This window comes from Netta rufina (assembly GCF_964035555.1).
Source record: "Netta rufina genome assembly, chromosome: 2".
In the NCBI taxonomy this organism is placed as follows: domain Eukaryota; kingdom Metazoa; phylum Chordata; class Aves; order Anseriformes; family Anatidae; genus Netta; species Netta rufina.
Window position 1 is genome coordinate 22,553,918 of NC_140124.1, and position 20,586 is coordinate 22,574,503.

General features: G+C 38.1%; 1 protein-coding gene across 1 annotated transcript in view; it reads right to left on the reverse strand.

Annotated features, from left to right (window-relative positions):
• The window catches only part of LOC311206493 (ATP-dependent translocase ABCB1-like), a gene marked incomplete at both ends in the record, with an annotated part of 42,087 nt that overhangs the window by 12,511 nt on the left and 8,990 nt on the right, over positions 1–20,586 (reverse strand). The window contains 11 exons of the mRNA XM_084281848.1: positions 2,578–2,655; positions 4,422–4,526; positions 6,461–6,607; positions 7,627–7,791; positions 8,846–9,007; positions 11,922–12,092; positions 12,383–12,586; positions 12,773–12,898; positions 15,452–15,562; positions 16,906–17,019; positions 18,651–18,822. Of these exons, the coding sequence (XP_084137974.1) occupies positions 2,578–2,655; positions 4,422–4,526; positions 6,461–6,607; positions 7,627–7,791; positions 8,846–9,007; positions 11,922–12,092; positions 12,383–12,586; positions 12,773–12,898; positions 15,452–15,562; positions 16,906–17,019; positions 18,651–18,822 (1,555 nt within the window). The remainder of the gene's footprint in view (positions 1–2,577; positions 2,656–4,421; positions 4,527–6,460; positions 6,608–7,626; positions 7,792–8,845; positions 9,008–11,921; positions 12,093–12,382; positions 12,587–12,772; positions 12,899–15,451; positions 15,563–16,905; positions 17,020–18,650; positions 18,823–20,586) is intronic.

Genomic DNA, 20,586 nt, shown 5'->3' on the forward strand with positions numbered 1-20,586 from the left:
TACATGATTCTTAGCAACTGTAGGGTGTTTTTGTGCACCAACTGTTCATAAAGTTACTGTAAGAGCTTTCATATTTCCTGCAAGTAGTGTTTAAATGCATAACCATTAGGCATTAACAAACATGCTATATTTTTATTTCCTGGGATTTTTTTTTATTTTTTTTTTTTTGTGGCAGAAGTATTATCTTTAAGCATGGTAAAGTAAACATTGTTCTTAAATACAGTAAGAAAAAAAAAGATGTAAAATAAATAGTTTCAATCTGGCTGTAGGCTCACATAGGCAGATGGTTGCATGTGCCACATGTATCGGTGCTAATAGATAAAATCCTCCCAGGTCCCACTGCTCTACTGCCTGATATTTGAAAATTATGCCAGGTAGATGCTATTTTCACACCAGAGTGAGGACAATAAACATAATAAGATTACTTGATTCCTCATCATGAAAACCTCTCTGTTCCTATTCAGACCCTTCCTCCTGGGATCTGTTCAGATTCAGCATGGTCTTACAGACTGCACTTTCTATTGGGCTAGTAAAAAAAAAAAAAAAAAATCTCCTGAGGCTTAATTTCCAATGACATATCTCACTCTTTGGAGGTGGCCTATTATCCCTTCCTGTATAAATGGGAAAGTAGGGGCATCTGATTTCACCCCCAGTGAAAAGTGCTAATGAATGCTGTTGCTGCTGAGGTTGGCTCCAGGAACTTCTCAAGGAGGTAATGACTTTCTGTGGAGACCAGGAAAGACCTCACTCAGCTGAACAGGCTGAAGAAGCAGTGGGATTGCATGTTTGGAAATATCTTTGATCCCAGACTTGCAGATGTAGCAGACTAGCATGGCTGGGATATGCTGCTTTCTGTAGTAAGTGAAAGGCAAAGGAGTAATATGCCTAGGCTCATATTGTTCTGCTTTCTACTACATCAGGGATCACATGCCCACCTACAGCTGGGAGTAAAACATAATAGAAATCCATGGAAGGCTTAAATTTATACTGTGGATTGATAATATCAATCCACAAAAAAGTATCATATCAAAAAAGTACCAACATTTCCTTAAAATACTTGGTGAATTTATCAAGATTACTCAGGACATAAAGCAACTGGTTAAGCATAGCAGTGACAGCAAAAGAGGGGTAAATATACCTGAGTTAATTCTGGATGCGCTGACCTGCAACCTGGCAGTGATGGAGTTTCTGTTTGTACATTAAAGGCACTACAGAAGACTACGTTCACTAGGCAGCTTGCCACTGCACTAGATCAAGGAAGCAGCTCATGCCAACCATGGAAAGCTGGTGATGAGGCTGGTTATGTACACAGCTAGGGTCCTTGTGTATCGGACTCGCATGGCAAGGTTTTGGGAGTGAGGGGGCTTCTGTGAGAAGAGCCCAGAAGCTGTCCCAAGTTAGAAAACAGCCAGATCTCCAAAAGGGACCTGCTGCTGTCCAAAACTGAGCTGGTAAAAACTGAGTTGGTTGTGCCTCTGGGAAAATAGGTTTAAGAAAGGGGAAAAACAACAAGAACAATAAAACTGCTGCACAACAGCAGCTGGGAGAGTGAGAAGTGAGAAGCAGCCCTGCAGCCCCCAAGGTCAGTGCAGCAGGAGGGCAGGAGGTGCTCCAGGAACGCAGCACAAGTTTCCCTGCGGCCTGTGGACAGGCCCCTGGGGGTGCAGGCCGTCCCCCTGCAGCCCATGGGTCCCACATGGAGCAGATCTCCATGCTGCAGCCCGTGGAGGAGCCCCTGGTGGAGCAGGTGGATGTGGCCTGGAGGAGGCTGTGGCCCATGGAGAGCCCCCACAGGAGCAGACCCCGGGCTGGAGCTGCAGCCCGTGGAGAGCAGCCCACGCAGGAGCAGGGGGTGTGGGGGGAGCTGCCGCCCATGGGGGACCCGTGCTGGAGCAGTTTGCTCCCGGGGATGGACCCCATGGTACGGAGCCATGTGGGAGCAGTTCTTGAAGAGCTGCTGCCTGTGGGCAGCCCCCTCAAGATCAGTTTGGGAAGGGTGATTTCAGGCTGTTTATTTTAAAGGGTTTAATTCTGCTGCTGAATGTACTTTCAGTGGTACAAAGTCCTGTTTTTACCCTAGACTACTACCATGCCCATTTTTGGTTCTGTGACTGCTGGGTAGGATAAGCCACCAATTTAGTGAGTGCAGCTAGTCAGATATCCAGGTGTTATTGCCTTCACTAGTAATTGTTTGCAGATTCTAGCTTGCAGCATATCTGAAGGCAGATCTGAGTTTCTGATTTGACCTCTTAGAGTACAGCCTACTTTCTCTGCGCCTCAGCACAAAGTTGTTTTTATTATCCTAAATACGCTAAATAAACACTACCATCACCTTTAAGCTTTCTTAGCCTAGTTTTAAGATGGCCTTTATTAGTTACATCAATTAAAAGGTTTTAAAATATCTACTTGGATCTGTTATAAAGATTTAATCCAGCCAGTTTCTGAACTGAGTTAAAGAAATCATTGCGAGATCTTTACGGATAGAATCATAGCATGACTGCTTAAATAAACATTTATGGCATGTAAACAAACAAGCATTTCTAAAGCTTTAGAAAGCTAAATATAGAACAGTTATACCTGTCTCAGAATTGCTCTAAATGTCATGGATCGGAGCCTCATTGTAAGGATTTCTCCAGCTTTGCCAAATGTGAAATCCTGTGTGAGAGGGAAAAAAACCAAACAAACATATTTTTTATGACTAATTACAGTTTTTGTCTTTATAAGATAATAAGTGACTATCTGCATGTAATATTGAAAAGAATATCACTAAATAAAAAATACACTAGCAACAAGTGAGCTACAATTTTAAAATCAAAATATTTTAAAGCTAGCTTTGGAACCTATAGTGGTAGAGGTAGAGCACAGAAAGCAGCATTGTAGTGTCCTTTTTTTTTTTTTTTTTTTTTTTTTTTTAAGAAACAACTATGTATCACATAGTAGTCTTCAAGCCCCACCAAACAATGATTTAATTGCAGGAACTTTTTACCACACCTGTTCTCAAACTGGAGCTGTCCACTTTACAGTAAACAGGCTCAGCAGTATAACCAGTAAGACCCTACACTTGTTTTAGGTACTGCACAGACACCAGGGATTTCCCTCTTGGAGTCACAAAGCTGTAGTTCTACTGGTTATTTTCTGTGGGAGGTCTCTGAAGCTGTAGATACTCACTGACATTGGCACACAACTCGGTGTGCACAGAGCTGTGCTGGTGAATCTGCCACTCCTAGGCCAGGGCCATGCAGGATCAGACCACACAGGAATGAGACACGGGACACAGGCAGACACATTTTAGTGCGTTAGTATCCAGAACAGCTACGCCGCCAACGTTTTGTTTTTTTCAGGGTATCATAAAGGTGGCAATTATGAGTTTGATTTTGCCTGAATGGAGGGCAAGTGCTACTGTGTCAAGGGCATCAGGACAGAAGGTGGAAGGATGGTGTTCAGACTTGTGCAGGTTATTAGACAAGAACAGCCCAAGCAGCTGAGCAACAACTAAAGGGATTTGTGCATGTAAATGAGATGTTCTTCAATTCACATAAAAAATGACCTGAACATGGCAGTTTCCCCACAGTATATGCAATTCCAGGCATTGGCAAACACCCATACCCATGAGAACAATTACATGTAAATGTAAATTTAGAAACTGTTTCAGAAAATGTAGTCAAAAGTAGTTGATCCTGTACCAATTGTAGAATCATAGAATAGCCCGAGTTAGAAGGGACCGAAGTAATCGAGTCCAACTCCTGGCACCACACAGGTCTACCCAAAATTCTGGACCATGTGACTAATTGCACAGTCCAAATGCTTCTTAAATTCTGACAGACTTGGTGCAGTGACTAATAGATGGGTGCACCACCAATAGATGGGTACACTTCTAAAGAGGCAATTTGAATTATTATTTAACTTTCTTGGTATAAAGATGTGAGTACTCTTAAGTTAAGCATATGATGTGGTCTTTCCCAGATACTTTTGGTATGTTTTCTCAGCAATCCAAGGTGTTGAGTGCAGTTCTTGCAGGTGAGGTTGTTTCAGTTCAACCAGCTCAGATACTGACAGACCTGTTGCATGGAGCACAGAGCAGGTGCTGAGGCAACCATTTGCTCAAGACAGAAGTGTTGCCCAAAGCCTGATCTGGGTCTGTGCTGTTGAAGTTACTATCTGTACTGTCAGTACTGTCTATACTACAGAGGCTGTGATACAGGGTAGGCCTTCAAGCCAAACTTTCCTTTGCTGTGGAGATGGGGATCAGCCTACACTACAGAACACATTTGAAACCTCTTACAACATTTTGAACACATCTGGTAGTGAAAGTTCATCCTCATTTTTCTCATGTACTGTTTGGCACTAAGGCACTGAGAGTTTGACACAGTTGAGATATATTGTATCAAATACCATGAACAATTATGGTAACAAAAACTTACCTGTAGAAAAAACGTGACAAAAGAAATTAGTCCAAAACCTAAAAAGAGTAGTGCATACATGCCATTTGTCTCCCTGATAGCAGCCTTTCCTTTTTCTACAAACATCTATGAAAGAAAATTTTGAAAATTAATTTTATTTACTGAAGTTCTGGTTCAATAATTTCCCCTGTTATCTTGTTTTATGCAGTATGTGTGTGTAAAGGGAAAAGAAGTCAATTTCTTGATGAACTAAGTTTTTTTTTTTCTTTGAAGATTATAGATCTGAAGTGATTTTCCATGTTCTTGCAATTGAAAGCTAAATTTTTATTTTGCTATGATAAAATAGTAACATATGTCAGTGAACAAACCAACATCAGTCAATTATTATTGGAATTTACAGTTACAGAAGGCTGAAGCCCATCTTAAAATTTTAAAAGACCATTTCTGTAGTCACTGGCTGAAGGTTACTGCATGTTAACAACTAGTTAGTGAGACAGAAATATGGAAGTTATTCTTAATGATGTATTACCAAATCAATAATTTTTTAGGCTAAGACTCACAGATAAACATTTCTATTGTTTGTTTTATGTATTTTAACAACAACAACAAAAAAATAGGAGTACATTATTCATTGTATGGAGACCTTGCTCAGTTAGGGAAATAGTTTTAATCTGAAGCTTGTATACTCTTATTTACCTCAACAGTGAGTAAATTAATATTAAAGGTGCAGTATGCTGAAGCAATCCTTATACCTTTATATATGATAATACATAGTTCATGGAGAAAGGGGCTCGTAGAGTTCTGGTTTCACCAGGTTTGCAGAGCAATAAAGATAATTCTCCCAAGTCTGGATAAAACATATTTGTTTTATAAAGAAGTCTGAGGTCTCCAACATTTCTAAGTCCTTTAAATAGCCTCAAAAAAAAAAAAAAAAAAAAAATCTATACGTCTTTGAGGATTTTGTACAGTGTTTGCTGTTGTATAGCATTTGTATATTTTGGATGTTGAGTAACTGTCATTATGGTTTATTTATGAGTTTGTTATCTATTGTTTGCTCAGAATGACACTAGTTTATCATGTTTTTATACCTTGGTCCATAGCAAAAAAAAAAATAATCTACAATTCAATTACTTAGATTTTCTGATCATGATTTGTTATACATACTATCATGCATGTAAATATTTTTAAAAGCTTTAAGAATGAATTAATGTTTTGGAAAGAAAGGACCTTAATTCTATTTTTCCTCTCTATATACATGTATATCTTCTGCAATTTGTTGTGTCCATTAGTGACAATTACTGAAAGACCACAACTGCACAGAATGCTCCCCTTCCCTCAGGGCTGTTTCCTGCTACTACTTGCATTAAAAACCAAAGCATAACACCAGCATAATACCCTTTTCCCAAACAGTTCTTTGGAATGTAACGCCTCACAAACAAGTACAAAAAAAAATTAAGATAGGCCATTTCAGTATCTTTGTGTAATATAGTGCAGCTAAAACAGTTCCAACAGAAAATGTTTAAAATTCCTACCAGTGCAAGTGCCTTGTGCTTGACAACGTAACTTTATTTTTTAACAGCATAAATTTAAGCTTACAGAAAGTCTCTCTGTAATGAAAAGTCTACCTTACATCCGTTTCATCTTGTTGCTTTTGCATTGCTTTGTCACACTGTACCTTCTCAAATGTTATGGTGAGCACAGCACAAAGATCACCTTCCATGGCTACACTGCTCATGTGAATGGGGTCAATTATAGTGCCTTCTTAAAAGGGGATAAGGATAAAGCAATTTCAGAGACGTCACAGGGGAACCTCTCCTCACTTCATCATTGGCAAGCTGATCAGCTCAAAAACAGAGATGTGAAATTTGCATAGCTGTTTTGTGAGACTTAGAGCAGAAATTCAGCAAGGACTTTCACCCATTTCTTACCTTTGCAGGGCAAATAAATAAAAATGTAGCATTTCACGGGTTCATCATAAAACAATTCAGCATTTATAAAAGCCATAAACAGTGACAAGAGATAGAGCATACAAGCAAGGTTATTAATTGTTTTATACTTACCCCTATAACATCTGCAATTATGACTGAAAATACGGGTTGTAAGGCCCCATTGATAATTGCGCATAGAGTTCCAACAACAAAGTAAGGCCATTCAGTTTTATTCAATGCCATAATTTTAAAAAATGGCACTGGAGGTATGTTTTTATCCTAAAATAAAAGGATTCCATCAGGATAAATATAATACATTAATGGAGGAAAATGAAGGACAGGTATAATCTTTGTAATCTGTTCCCTATCCCATATTCTGTGTTGGGAAACCTCAAACTATCTGATCTTTAAAAAACATATTAATTAACTGCAGAAATTCTTATTGTTACTCAGTACCCAATATTAATCATAAAAAAGAAGGAAAAAAAAATCAATGAATGCTGTATAAGCTCTCTCACTTCTTCCAACAATTTGAGCCTTTCCCAGGAAGGATTAGTCACAAATTCTGCTTACCCTTTGTGAGACTATGCAGAAAAAGAAATTGGGAATTTAGACCACTTTTTCCATTTGATGGTATTAAATGTTTGTGAGTGAATTTCTCCTTACTCATCATTAAACATGATGTCTTTCATTTTTAGTTCATTAGCCAAATTGATAACTCTCAATTTTTGGTAACTTATTTGCTAATACAGACACATTTTAGGCAACCCATATCAAGATACTTAGACAAAAATGATAATTATTCTCTATTTGGGATGTTGTTACAGTTTTATGACTAATTACCTCTTTCTGGTTTTGTTACATTATTAAATGAATTAACTTGCCACATAGGCTGTTCCCATACTCAAGAAATCTTGTTTCATTATATTACTCAGTTAAACTATTTTGAGTACCACAACAAAATTCATTTTGGTTTCAAGGGAAAAGAATTTTCCATAGAATCCTTTTTCACACAAAATCACAGAATCACAGAATTTCTAGGTTGGAAGAGACCTCAAGATCATCGAGTCCAACCTCTGACCTAACACTAACAGTCCCCACTAAACCATATCCCTAAGCTCTACATCTAAACGTCTTTTTTTTGTGTTATTTTGTCATTTTACGAGTCTTTAACCAGACATGTAGGCTCTCTTCATACATTACGATAAAAAGTTACTCCCTGTTTAGTGGAATCAGGTTCCTTTCTTGTCCCATTAGTTATGGAAAACACATGCAAATAAGAATACAGAGAGACTCACAAGCTGAACAGCTTTTACATCAAGTTCATCATTCTGTATTCTGAACCTTATGCTTTTCCGAGTGGACTGTCTTTTCTGTCCAGTCAGTACTGATCCATTCAGTGTCTTTTCTGAGACACTGGGTACATTACCTTCTTCCTGTAACTGATCTTCAGTTCCTGCTGTCTGAAATGAAACACAGCATGAGACTAAAAATCATTTTTGGCCACATTAATGATGAACAGTTCTAAATAAAAACAACAATTTCTTGTAAGTAAATGGAATATTGAAAAGAACTGAGTAATTAAAAAAAGCCACAAGCAAGTACTGAAGTTTCATTAATACTTCTCTATACTCAGTGAAAAAAAAAAAAAAAAAAAGAACATTAACACGTGAAAGGAGAAAAATTTTAGCCATAGAGATTTTTTTGCATTTGTTGTCATGTTAAACTGTTCTGACAACATATAGGAGAGTTACATTAGGCATAACTGAAAAAAAAACACACATGTGGAAAAGCCTTTTTAAAATATAAAAATATGAAAAAGCAGAAGAAAGATTGAGAGATAATGAAAATATCCAAGGTAGACCCTATCTGTATAACACAACTTCAGGAGCCTGAGTCACTAAGATGCTAGTGATTTGGAAAAGTACTTGTGTAAGAGTTTGCATTTTCACAATAAGGGTGGCGAGGCACTGGAGCAGGTGGCTTGGGGTGGGTGTGGAGTTTCCATCCTTGGAGGTATTCCAGACCCAAAGAAAATGGCCCTGACAACTTGCTTAGACTTCAGAGCCCTCCCTACATTTAGAGGGAGTTGGACTAGATGAACCACCAATGTCCCTTAACCTGAATTATTTTATAATTCTCTGATTTGGAAAATGAATCTGAGAATTTATCAGACCCAGAAGCGCATTTTTACCACGATCTTCATTTTCACCTTCTCACATACTTTATTTTCAATGTCACACTTGAAAGAGAAAGAGATTTTGGTCATAATTCCTGTAATTCACAGGTTTGAATTAAAATCATACGTTTCACTTTTGCTTCTTTTTCCTGTTTTGAAGTTTAATACTCTTCAGAGAATAGTGTTTTTTGTTTTGTTTTGTTTTGTTTTGTTTTCTTCTCTAGACTTACTCCACTGAGAAAACACCGCAAAGCTTTTGGGAACAATTCAATCCAGCTAAGTCAATAGCACATAGTATGATGCAAGCTGTGAAACAAAAATAATAATGAAAAACCTACCTGCATATTAACAAGTTTGTAGTAAACTCCCTTCTGTTCCATTAATTCATCATGTGTCCCTTGTTCTGTGATGACACCATTTTCAAAAGCAGCTATAAGATCTGCATTTCGAACTGTTGACAAACGGTGAGCAATCACAAGTATAGTGCGTCCTTTCCTGATCTGCAGAAAGCATAATGGTGGCTTCACATTAGCATTATCAGGTACATTTAGTATTTCCCATCTTCATACTAGGGTTCAAGAAAATATTTTAACTGAAAAAAAAATTGCCATGGAAATGGCATTGAAGTAAAGATCAGAATTTTCAATTGAGAAATGCTGAATTTCAGCATACTTTTCAGTTCCTCTGAGATAAACTAAAGCAAAAATGTAATTTCAGTGAAATACTGGAAACCATATTTTATTTGAGAATATAAATTAAAGTACTCTGGCTTTGCATGTCAGACTGTCCATTTATAAACATAAATATATGAACTTTCTAAACTGCCCACTCAATATGCTTTCAGGTTACATATCCAGCTTTTACTAAAAAAAGACTACCATTAAGCATGTCAGTGACAATTCTGTTTCAGAGCATTTCACAAGTATTAAAAAATTATCACTTACACAGCAATTTTGCTTGCTCTAACTTACTTGTTTGACTAAATTGAAAATATTTCTCTAAAATTGTACTTAAGAATATGATTTCTTCTATTGCCATGTCATTTTTATACCTTTTGAACTACTCACTAATAGTAAAATAAATCCCACAGGTATCCAATTTGACATGACAAAGATGTTTTTCCGAGCACATTTTAACACTGTGCTGTGGGATAAATTGGTATTAATAGCTAATAACCCAACAAGTGAATCCAAGCTTTATATTATTTAGTTTAAAAATTATCTGCTATGATAGTGTTTTAAAACTGTTTTACAATTAAGAAATAAAGGTGAAAACTGTTGTGTGTGGAGTATTCTTGAAAGCACTTCCAACTAAATCTGACATCTTAATATTGCTACGAGACCTGGAAGTTACATCCATTTAAACTATCCTATAAGAAATGGTACACATTTTCTTGGTAGTCCGAAAGCTTCATTATTTCTGCGATTATGTTTAATGGTTAAAAACACATCAACATGTGGAATAAAAGCAAGCTAATAGCCTTAATCAAAAAAAGGAGAATCCTCCACCCACAGAACAGTAAACAGATTCAGCACAGGCTTAGTGAAGCCTGTAGGGAACAGCAGTCTACTCTAGATCTGATGTAAGCCTTCTGTAGTGGTATGTGCCCAGCACAGAGAGAGAAAAAGAACACAGAAGGAAGACAAATGAATACTGGGCACACAACAGCTTAGCTTTGTCTTGCTTAACATCAGCAATCTCAGAGCTAGTCTAGTCTGAGCAAGTCTTTCTGTTATGCTCTGCCAGACACATCAACAGGGAGTTTCATCTCATCATATGACATTTTAAAGATAGGTTGAAGAGGTTGGAGGCTAAGTAACTTGTTTAAACTAGCTGTATAAGTTTTATATTGCAGCAGTCGTCTTGATCGGCTGTTCTCTGCCCTCCTGTCTCTGGGATTCACTTTATAGGCCATGGGCTGGCAAAAAGTCCCTGAGCACTTGTGGTGGTTTTACCCAGCTGGGCAGCCAAGCTCCACAACTGCTTTCTCACTCCCCTCCTCAAAAGAATAGCGGGGAAGAAGAAAGTATGCTGGACAGTAAAGAACTGCTCACAGGTTGAGGTAAGGATAATTTAATTAAAGGGAAATGGAAGAGGGGAAAATAAAAAATAAAGATCAAAAAATAAAAGCATGCAAAGACCACATGAAAACACAGAGAGAAGGAAAAAATGTTCACTTCTTCCCATCAACTAGCGATGTTCAGCCACATGCTGGGAAGCAAGCCCTCAATATGCATAGTGGTTGTCTGGAAGGACAGACGTCTTCATAATGAGAGCGCCCCCTCTCCTTCCCCTTTCCCACCTTTTACTGCTGAGTGTGACACCATATGATATGGGATATCCATTTGGTTGGTGCCTAGCTGCCCTGCTGATGTTCCCTCCCCACTTCTTGCCCACGCCCAGACTGCTGGCTTTTGGAGAAGGGTTGGAGGGAGTCTTGGTGCAGTGCCAGTGCAGTAGACACAACACTGGTGTGATACCACTGCTGTTCTAGTAACAAGTGCAGAGCACTTGTATGGGCCACTACAGAGAAAGATAACTCCAGCCCAGGCAGACCCTGTACAGCACGCCAGGTATCATTATTTCACAGAGCATAGTGAATTACCAGAAATGAGGATAAGCGGACAGAGAGCCTAACTCACTGAAACTGGTGTTAAGTGTCCAAGCAAAAATTAACAGACTAAAATAAGTCTGCAGATGAGAATGTGGATTCTGTTGTCTGACTCTCCCAGACACAGCCCTGCACAGTGGGTAAAGAGCATATGGAGATAAAATGCTTTCTGAAGATCTTGTCCATGGATAAATTGTGATCCATGCTGAAAATGTTTATGCAATGATGGTAATTTGTCTTTACACAGAGGATGGTAAGCTTAGATGCATAATGAGAAAAAGAAACAGAGGAATAAAAAAAAAGCAAAACCAAAAACATTGTGGTTGATTCAGCCTGAGGAATAGGTGGAACTATTTTGTAAACAGCTCACACAGTTGCTTAGAGCAGACAACAAGAAATACAGGGTTGGCTATTTTAAATTTATTATTTTATTTTTTTTTTCATTTCTCTAGGTATTATAGAAGCCAGGTCTAGACAGCAGCCAACACATAGAAGCCTCTCATGAAGATACAGTCAAGCTGGTTTTGAATTACTTTGCTAGATATAACAACATAGCCCATTCCTGCTCAGGAATATTCTGCTTAGTCTGCACTGAGCTCTTTACTGCTCCAAAGACTAAAGCTTGTTTGGGAAAGCCTGCTGCAGTGCAGTCCTACCCATTATGTCACTAACTCCCTGGGCAATTATAAACCACTTCCCAGTCTTTGAATGAGCATAAATTATTTGCAAATTCAGGCAATTACCTTACACTTTTTAGGAGTCTCTATTTCTTGCAGCTCTTTAAACAAACGAGCAGTACTGACCTTGGCAAGTGCTGCCTGCACAACTGATTCACTCTCAGTATCCAAAGCTGACGTTGCCTCATCAAGCAGAAGAATTTTAGGATTGCGAACCAGAGCTCGGGCAATTGCTATTCTTTGCTTCTGGCCTCCGCTCAGCTGTGCCCCTCTTTCTCCAACCATGGTTTCAAACTTCTACAAGACAACCACACACAGTTGAACAACAGTCAGTGGCATGGTCCTTTCACCATGCAATGTAGGCAATGTAGGCAAAAGGCAATGTAAAGAAAGGGCACATCTCCCTTAGTAGCCCCTGTATGTCAAAACTAACATTCTTCTCAAAAGTTATGAGGAAGCTCTGCATAGCTCTGCATATTCACAGCTCTGGGAACAGCTTCCTCAGCTAAGGAGAATCCCTCCTAAGGAACTCTTTGGTGTGAGTAGGTTGAAGGGAAATTATTTCAGCAGGACAGCAGCTTGCTTACCTTGGGTAGCTTCATGATGAAATCATAAGCGTTAGCTTCCTTGGTAGCTTTCTCAATTTCTTCCATGGTGACATCCTCTCGGCCATAGCGAATATTTTCTGCAATGGTAGTAGCAAAGAGCACAGGCTCCTGATTCACCACACCAATAATCTCCCGCAGATATCTTACATTCAAGGTCTTAATATCCTGCCCATCAATGGTAATCTAAAGGAAGGAAGCAGACATGACCCATTTACTAAGCGTTCTGGTCAAGGACTCTCTCTCCCCAGGCTGGCACATGGCTTTTGATGGGAGACTTGACCATGTAATTTGATCAAGGGCAACAAGACCAGAAGCTGACTTTGAACAACTGTGACACACAGAGCAGTCATCTGGCTTGAGGTGTCTTACCGTGCCTTCTTTGGGATCATAAAATCCCTGGATGAGCTGAACAGTTGTACTTTTCCTACAGCCACTGCCACCAACCAGGGCTACTGTCTGGCCACAGTTGACCTTGAGATTCAAGCCTTTCAGTATCTGTGTGCATAAGAAAGTTTGACCAAAGCATAGCAGCATGTAAAAATGTCAGCATAAATTTGCAGAAACTCTAAAGACTACAGTAAAATATCCTTCATGTTTACAGAATAGCCTGGTACATTCCTCTATTTGGCAGTTTAAGTCAGGTTTTATTGCACTGATACATCAATATATTTGTTATATCTTTGTGTATGTAGTAGTACCCCTATTTATCAAGTCGTTACCCTTCCTAGAACATTTATCATAAAAGCTAGTAGAGGAATTACAATATAGGGCACTTGGGTGAACCCAGGGTTATTATTTTGTTTTCCTGTCAGTTTTTGTATCTGCCATGAAATTTCTGTATTATAACTCATTTCAAGTAAAAAAAAATAAAATAAAAAAATGCTCTACCTACATACATGAAAGATCAGCACATTGATGATATAGTTAGGTATTACCCCAATATATATCGTTACTATGGGTATGGCCAAACACTGTAATTATAATTTAAGAATGCTGTAATTCTTTCTTATTTTGGCACGACATTGATGTTCTATTAGTGCCAGCAATGCTGATAAAACCCTTATATGTCTGCAGTCATAACGTTTGCTGCACAGGGGTGATTTTTCAGTTTTGAATACATTCACATGGTGTTTAAAATAATAGCAGCTCCCACCAACAGAATTCTTAACTTTTCTATTATCAAGAGATTGGAACTAGTATTGAAAAGTTAAATAATTTTGTAAAATATCTCTGAAGTAGGTAATGCCATAGGGTTAAAATATTGATTATCAGAAATTCTGGGAAATTTTCTAAGAGACCGCTAGGTAAGAAAGGGGGAAAACTGCATTTGAAGTTGTGGAAGGAGTGGCTTGTAGTTTGTGGAGTTTCACTGTACTGTGAAGAGATTGTTCTTTCTGCTCCTCTCTTCAAAATGCAGCATTTCACACCAATTGCAAAAGTGATGGTCTGCTTTTCATGCAGATGTACTCACTCAGAGAGGTGGCAAAAGCACCAACAATCACTGAAGCTATAGAGGGAAAGAAAAGTTCTTTCCCTCTTACATTGCTGTTGGCCTATGGTAGCTTTTCTTTGTAGCTTTCTGTAGAAGTTCAAGAGTCAGAGAGACATCTATAAACCCCTTTGTAATGGGGAACTTCTGTCTTGGATATTTCTTTTTCAGTTACCAATGAAAAAGAACTCATAGTTTTGTATTCACATATTTGCATAGCACTTCATATTATTTCACGCAGAAGTAATCCAGTAGGAAGCTCTCAGGAGGGAGTTCTTAATTTAAAAGAAGAGGGAGAGTTGAAATTTTATTAATTTTGAGCTAAAATGTATCTGTGACAACAAGAAGTCTGGCAATGTCATTGCACACAAAGATTTGCTCAGTGTCTTGGGCAAGTTTTGAAGCCTCTTTTGGTGAACGGTTTCTGCAGCTATCTACTGGGATAAATTCTTACCCATTGATATCACACACATCTGCACAAGTTTAGGAATGCACAGTGAGGTCTGTTAGGCACTACACTCTTAGACCCTACTATAGTCAGTAGGCTGTATGCAACAGTGTTTTCACTAATGCAATATGTTTCCTTGCATCTTCTGGTTTGTTCATCATTCTCATTCTCCTTTGTTGTGCAATGTCCTTCACCCTTCATCCCCATGATTAAAGATCTAAAAAGGTGACCTCTGTAATAGAGGAAGAAGTAAAAAACCCAGCCCTTCTCTAATACTAGATTACTATTCTCATGGAATTCTGTATCAAAATGTTTGTCTTCACTGTCTTTGTATTGATTCTAATGGCAACTAATATAAGTACCAAATTATTTCAATTATCTCTTCAGTAACTTGCAAGTTGCAATATTTTTTGTTTCTTTCAAAGCTGCCTAAGGAAGCCCTATTCTTCTCTGTCTTCACAGTCTACCTGAACAAGATGGGAACAAATCCCTTTTTAGAGATCAGTGAAAATAGACTTCCTTCACACTGGAATAGAGACTTATTTTCCAAGACATTCTTAATAAATGTATTTTCAGAAATTGTTCAGACCTCTTCTATCCCCAGATAATTGCATCAAGACATACCTTAGTGAAAGCTCTCAAACAAAACTCTCTGGTGGGGCAGTTTTTGCATTGTAAATGCAAGAAAATAAGTGTTAGATCTGCTGCCAATTTTTCAGATAAATACTTCTAACTGACTTACAGTGTGAACAATCTGGAAGATCAGTATACCATTATTACATTTTTACTGCATTAAACTAAGCATTCGTATGATGAATGTTTTTCATTGTATTTATGAATTATATTTATTATTATAGTTTCGAATTATTAGGGCATCCAAGCTTTAGTGCAAGTTTCATATAGCCATACTTTATTTATTTATAAAACAAACAAACAAGAAAAGGTGCTCTTAATTAAGTTAACTACACTGCTCTGGCTAAAACAGATACTGGTTCTAGATAAGAATTTTCATTATTTCTAGGAGTCTTATTTTCTTTATTATAACAACTGGTTTTCCCTGAGACAATCAGGTTATCGTAAGTGGAATCTGAATCGCGTCCATGTGTAATACCTGAATATCTGGCCTAGCAGGATAATTGAAGTAAACATTTTTGAATTCCAAAGTCCCTTTAACATGGTCCAGTTTATAGCCAGCATTGGATGAACTGTCAGTTTGAGGTTCCTGTGCGGAATAACAGGGCAAGAAAAGGGAAAACAACAAAAACATTGTTTAGATTTCTAATGACATTTTAGCATGATACAGGGCTGTGAAATCTTTGATGTCAATGTTACCATACAACAAGGCATACATAGCAAGCCTCATTACAACGCAGCAGAGCAAAAATAACTACTTAACAAATGCAAGAAGCTGCCAGTGCAGGTCTTTGGCAAATCTGTCTGCTCTACTCTGTGCACATGTGGCCTCACCTTGAGTACTGCATGCAGTTGGGCACTACAATATACGGAGGACATAAAACTATTAAAGTGTCCAAAGGAGGGCTATAAAGATGGTGAAGGGTTTGGAGGGGAAGACATATGAGGAGCAGCTGAAGTCTCTTGGTTTGTTTAGCTCAGAGAAGAGGGGACTGAGAGGAGGCCTCATGGTGGCCTGCAGCTCCCTCAGGAGGGGAGCAGAGGGGCAGGCGCTGAGCTCTGCTCTCTGGGGACAGCGACAGGACCCAAGGGAACAGCATGGAGCTGGGACAGGGGAGGGTCAGGCTGGGGTTAGGAAAAGGTTCTACACCCAGAGGGTGGTCAGGCACTGGGATGGGATCCCCAGGGCAGTGGTCACAGCACCAAGCCTGCCAGAGTTCAAGAAGCATTTGGACAACACTCTCAGATACATGGTTTGGTTTCTGTGTGGCCCTGTGTGGAGTCAGGAGTTGGACTTGATGATCCTTGTGGGACCCTTCCAACTCAGGATATTCTGTGATTCTAGGAGATAGTAGCTGTAGCAGTATTAAAATGGATAGGGAACTAGGTTTTTGTGCATTTAATTTTATTGCAGCACAGAACAGTTCAGAATCAGGCGTATGTCTGCACTAATATGCAAAGGCATAGATGCAATTTATATTGACAACAGAGGACTAATTTTAAAATAGCATTGCTGTCACTATGATACTCTAACATCAAAATGAGTGTAGCCCCTTGCAGCCACTGAAGTCTGTAACAGACATCTGGTAACTAACTCTTACAGTTCAAATTAATCCTTTTCAGTCAGGGTGCCCTTGTCATTGTTATCTCAGTTAGTTACTTGAGTTAGCATGGATATAATTTATTTTTCTTCTTTAACTTGGTTTTCTGAACTACCAGGTTAAAAAAATAACAGGCAGAAATTTACATCTTGGACATTTAAAAGTTCACATCACAGTATTTAGATGCTTGTCCTGCATCTAAGACTGTTATGTAGAATTTTTAGATGTTAAGATATTGCATCCACAATTGTTTGGGATTGATAATTTTGTATTCAGAAAAGAAGTCATATGTTCAATATTTTCAAATGACAGCCATGGCAAAGATACTCACATTGTCTATAATACTGAAGATTGCATAGGCAGCTCCTCTTGCATTAGCAAATGCCTCCATGCTTGGTGCACTAGATCCAACCCCAAAAGCTCCAAGTAATATAGAAAAAAAGATCTAACAACAAAACAAAACATACAAAAACAAACAAACAAACAAACAAAAAACACATAATACACAGATGGAATTCTTTTAGATAGCTTCATTTATCTGAGAATATTTGCTATCCTTCCTTCAAGTAGATTCATGCAATATGAAGAAGTCTAAAATCAAAACTGCAATTAAAAAGTGGTAATCATTTAAACAAAACGTAAACATTTATAGGAAAAAAAGAATTTTCAAGATCACTCTAAAATTTTCCTGTTTCACAACTGGCCCATAAAGAGACTGAGTTTCTTCTATTGTCACTCTCAGGAAGAACCCCAGCCATCAGAAACTCTTTAGTTTCTGATGGCTGGGGTTCTTCCTGAGAGTGACAATAAGATGTTTCCGATTCCACCCGAGGAAAAACTGGCCAACAATTACTTCTATGGTTAAACACATACACACAAAATCTTTCTACCTTCATATGACATAAAAACATGGGTAATCTAACCCAAAAGTTAAAGACATAGTATTCCACTCCAATGTACTACCAGCAAGAATAGAAACAAAGATCTGAGGAAACTGGAGATTTCTTCATGTGAAACTAAAATTGTTTGCCACATCAAAAGCAGACTCTAATTTTTCAGCCTTGGGCTTGACATTTTGTTTCTCTGAACACATACTTATTGTTTCTCTGAACACATGCAACTGTACCACTCATTTCAGATGTTGGGAATAAATGTCCATTTGCATTTTATCTTAATCAGATCTAAGTATTAAGCAAACCTTGCATTACAGTGGGAGTTGTTAGTGACCCAGAGGAAGTGACAGTGAGCATGGATTTCTGCAAGGACCAGCAACAACCCTTTTTCTTCAGTCAGGTACTGCTTACATTAAAGCAAAGCTCTTTTCCAACTGTTTTCTGCAGGGTATTGGTAGTACAAACTCACCTGCCTGACTTTGCCCTGAGGTGGGCAAAACGAATTTACACACTTGGTCACAAGTGAAAACAATTAAATGAGCTGCTCCTCTTAGGTTTAAGCACATGGCACCTGACTGTAGTGGAGTGGATGGCTTCAAGAGATGCTGACATAGCAGAGATATAAACTTGTTAGCAGGAAGGTGGTGACTGGGATTACAACTTCCAACCACATTATCATATTCCGAGGTTTCCAACATAAGGTCCACCTTGACACCAGTGAAGATAATGACTTCAGGTCAGCCAGCTGGGACCAAGACAGCATTTAATTTGTTATAAAACAAATTGTACCTGAAGCCTGGTCTATGTCTCCTGATTGGAACCTCCTGGCATAGACTCTGGATCCTAGAAATCAAACCTCAATCCCCTAGCAAAGACTCAGTGGGACTGAATACAAAAATAACAACTTCTAATTATTATTGATCCAAGCTAGCTTTTAACAAGGGACTTTCATGTGAGTGGTATTTATGTTGCTACCCAATTTACAGAAATAATCCATGATATTCAAAGCTATATATATATATATATATATATGTATATTTAATTTTATTTTGTTAACAGAGCTGAGAAAGTGAAAAATGCAGTTTGGAAACTAACTTCAACCTGACTCAAAATTTAAATAAGATTACACAGAATCAGCTCAATGCTCTTCATAAACCTTGTTCAGCTACTGGTGAATACTTACGGTAAAGACATTTCCGATTGTATAGTCATCAGAGAGTATTAAAGTGGTTCCATACCAGAAAGCCAATGCATATGATGCATATATCAGAAAGAAAGCAACGCCTATGGAAATATTGGCTGAAATAACTTTTTTGATACCGATGCGTTTGGCTTCTTCTAAATCTTTTTGGTATCTAAAAGAAAAGGCACAAAAAACAGACCATATAGGAAATTACTCTTCTTTATTTTTCTATGTATATTCATAAATTCTTCAAAGTAAATGTCCAAGTTATGCAAAATATTTTAGTAATCAAATCCTAAGAAAGACCTTGCTGTGAGTAGAGGAAAATGTATTGACTGTCCTTCATGTTGTGACAGATTGAGTTGATCTGCTCAGCCTGGACCATGTCCTAGATGACTGTAAAATGCTGTGGCAAAATGCTAAGCATCTGTAAACCTGTGATTTCTGGAATATTCCAAAGGCCAGCAAGTATTTCCGATATTACAAGGAATATTGTTGCATAAGTGTTGCAGTAAAGAAAGGAGAACTATATCTTACAGAATTAGATACATGATGTTGGGGATAAAGGTAAGAGAAGCAAATGAACTGCACTTTCATTAAATAAATGACAACAAATTTAAAGAATGGAGATGATCAGTGAAATGGAAAACCTATATTGTATAGGAAAATCAAAATAACTTTAATGGCCTAGCAAAATGACACCTGAGAGAGTTCATGATTTATTTCTATTATTAATACAGGAGAGTTAACCCATGGGAAGGAGCAACTAAAGCAAAAGTGCAGTGCTAGTACAGGAACAAACTAATAGATAGGAATTATGTGTACACTTTGATGGAAAGGGATGTTCAACCTTCAAACAGTCAGGTAGTAGAATAGCTTCTCTGCCTGCTGCAACAGAGTTAAGAAGACTGCTTGGTTTTAAAATGGATCTTTTATGCTTATTAGCAGGGGGAAGAGATGATACATCTGTTTACTACAGTAGTAGGCCCTGGTCTCTGTAACTTAGAAGGTCTTATTTCTGGAAAGACATACATCACATTTGGTGCACCTCAATGTTGTAGGTGTCTGCCAAATGCTACAGTTACTAGAAATGAGCTTTTTTTAAACCATTGGTATGTTATGTATAAGATTTCCAGAACATGGAAAGGTCTACCCTTCTCTCTCTCTAAAAGTTGTAGAAGCACTATGAGATGACAGAGCGTCATCAATTTGTTATTTTTTTCTGATTCTCTTTATTCCTTTCTTGTTGATTTCTTGTTTCTTTTAGCAGCCACTAGCCCAGGATGAGATGGGCTTAGGAGATGCAGAATCTCAAGTACAAGATGAGTGAGTGTGATAGAATTAATTTCCAATTTATAAAGATCTTTTTCACTGTCGTAGGGTAGAATATTTTGCATTCATTAAGCATGTCACCATTATAATCTCCAGTCTACTGTTACACTGATGGAAAAAAAATGTGATATATATATCAGGATGCATAGCAGAAAAGTGTCTGACAAAGTGTTTTAAGGATGAGCAGGAAAAACAGTTGATGAGAGCTACAAGGGTGATAAACAGCACTGGGTAACCAAAGAAAGATGCTGCAGTGAACTGGGAAGCAAGGCATAGATGCCCAAAGAGCTTCCTTTAGCTGCCTGACTGTGAAACAGTGGTGGCTGGAACATAAAGGAGAAGCAAGGGATGGTGTGTTTTCTTTGAATGATACAAACGTTACTGAACTTTGAATCTGAAAACTCCTGCCAGCTTTTGTGGTCATGATGATTAACTTTAGATAAAAGATCAAAAAGATGGCAAGAATGATGTTCTGTGGTCCAATATAAATAAATACATAACCTTTGTGTTATACTTGTCTTTTCTTGTCACATGCCTGATTTTTTTTGCTTTCAATTTTTACTAGGTGTATGAAGCCTGAAATACGACATACACAGAGATGCAT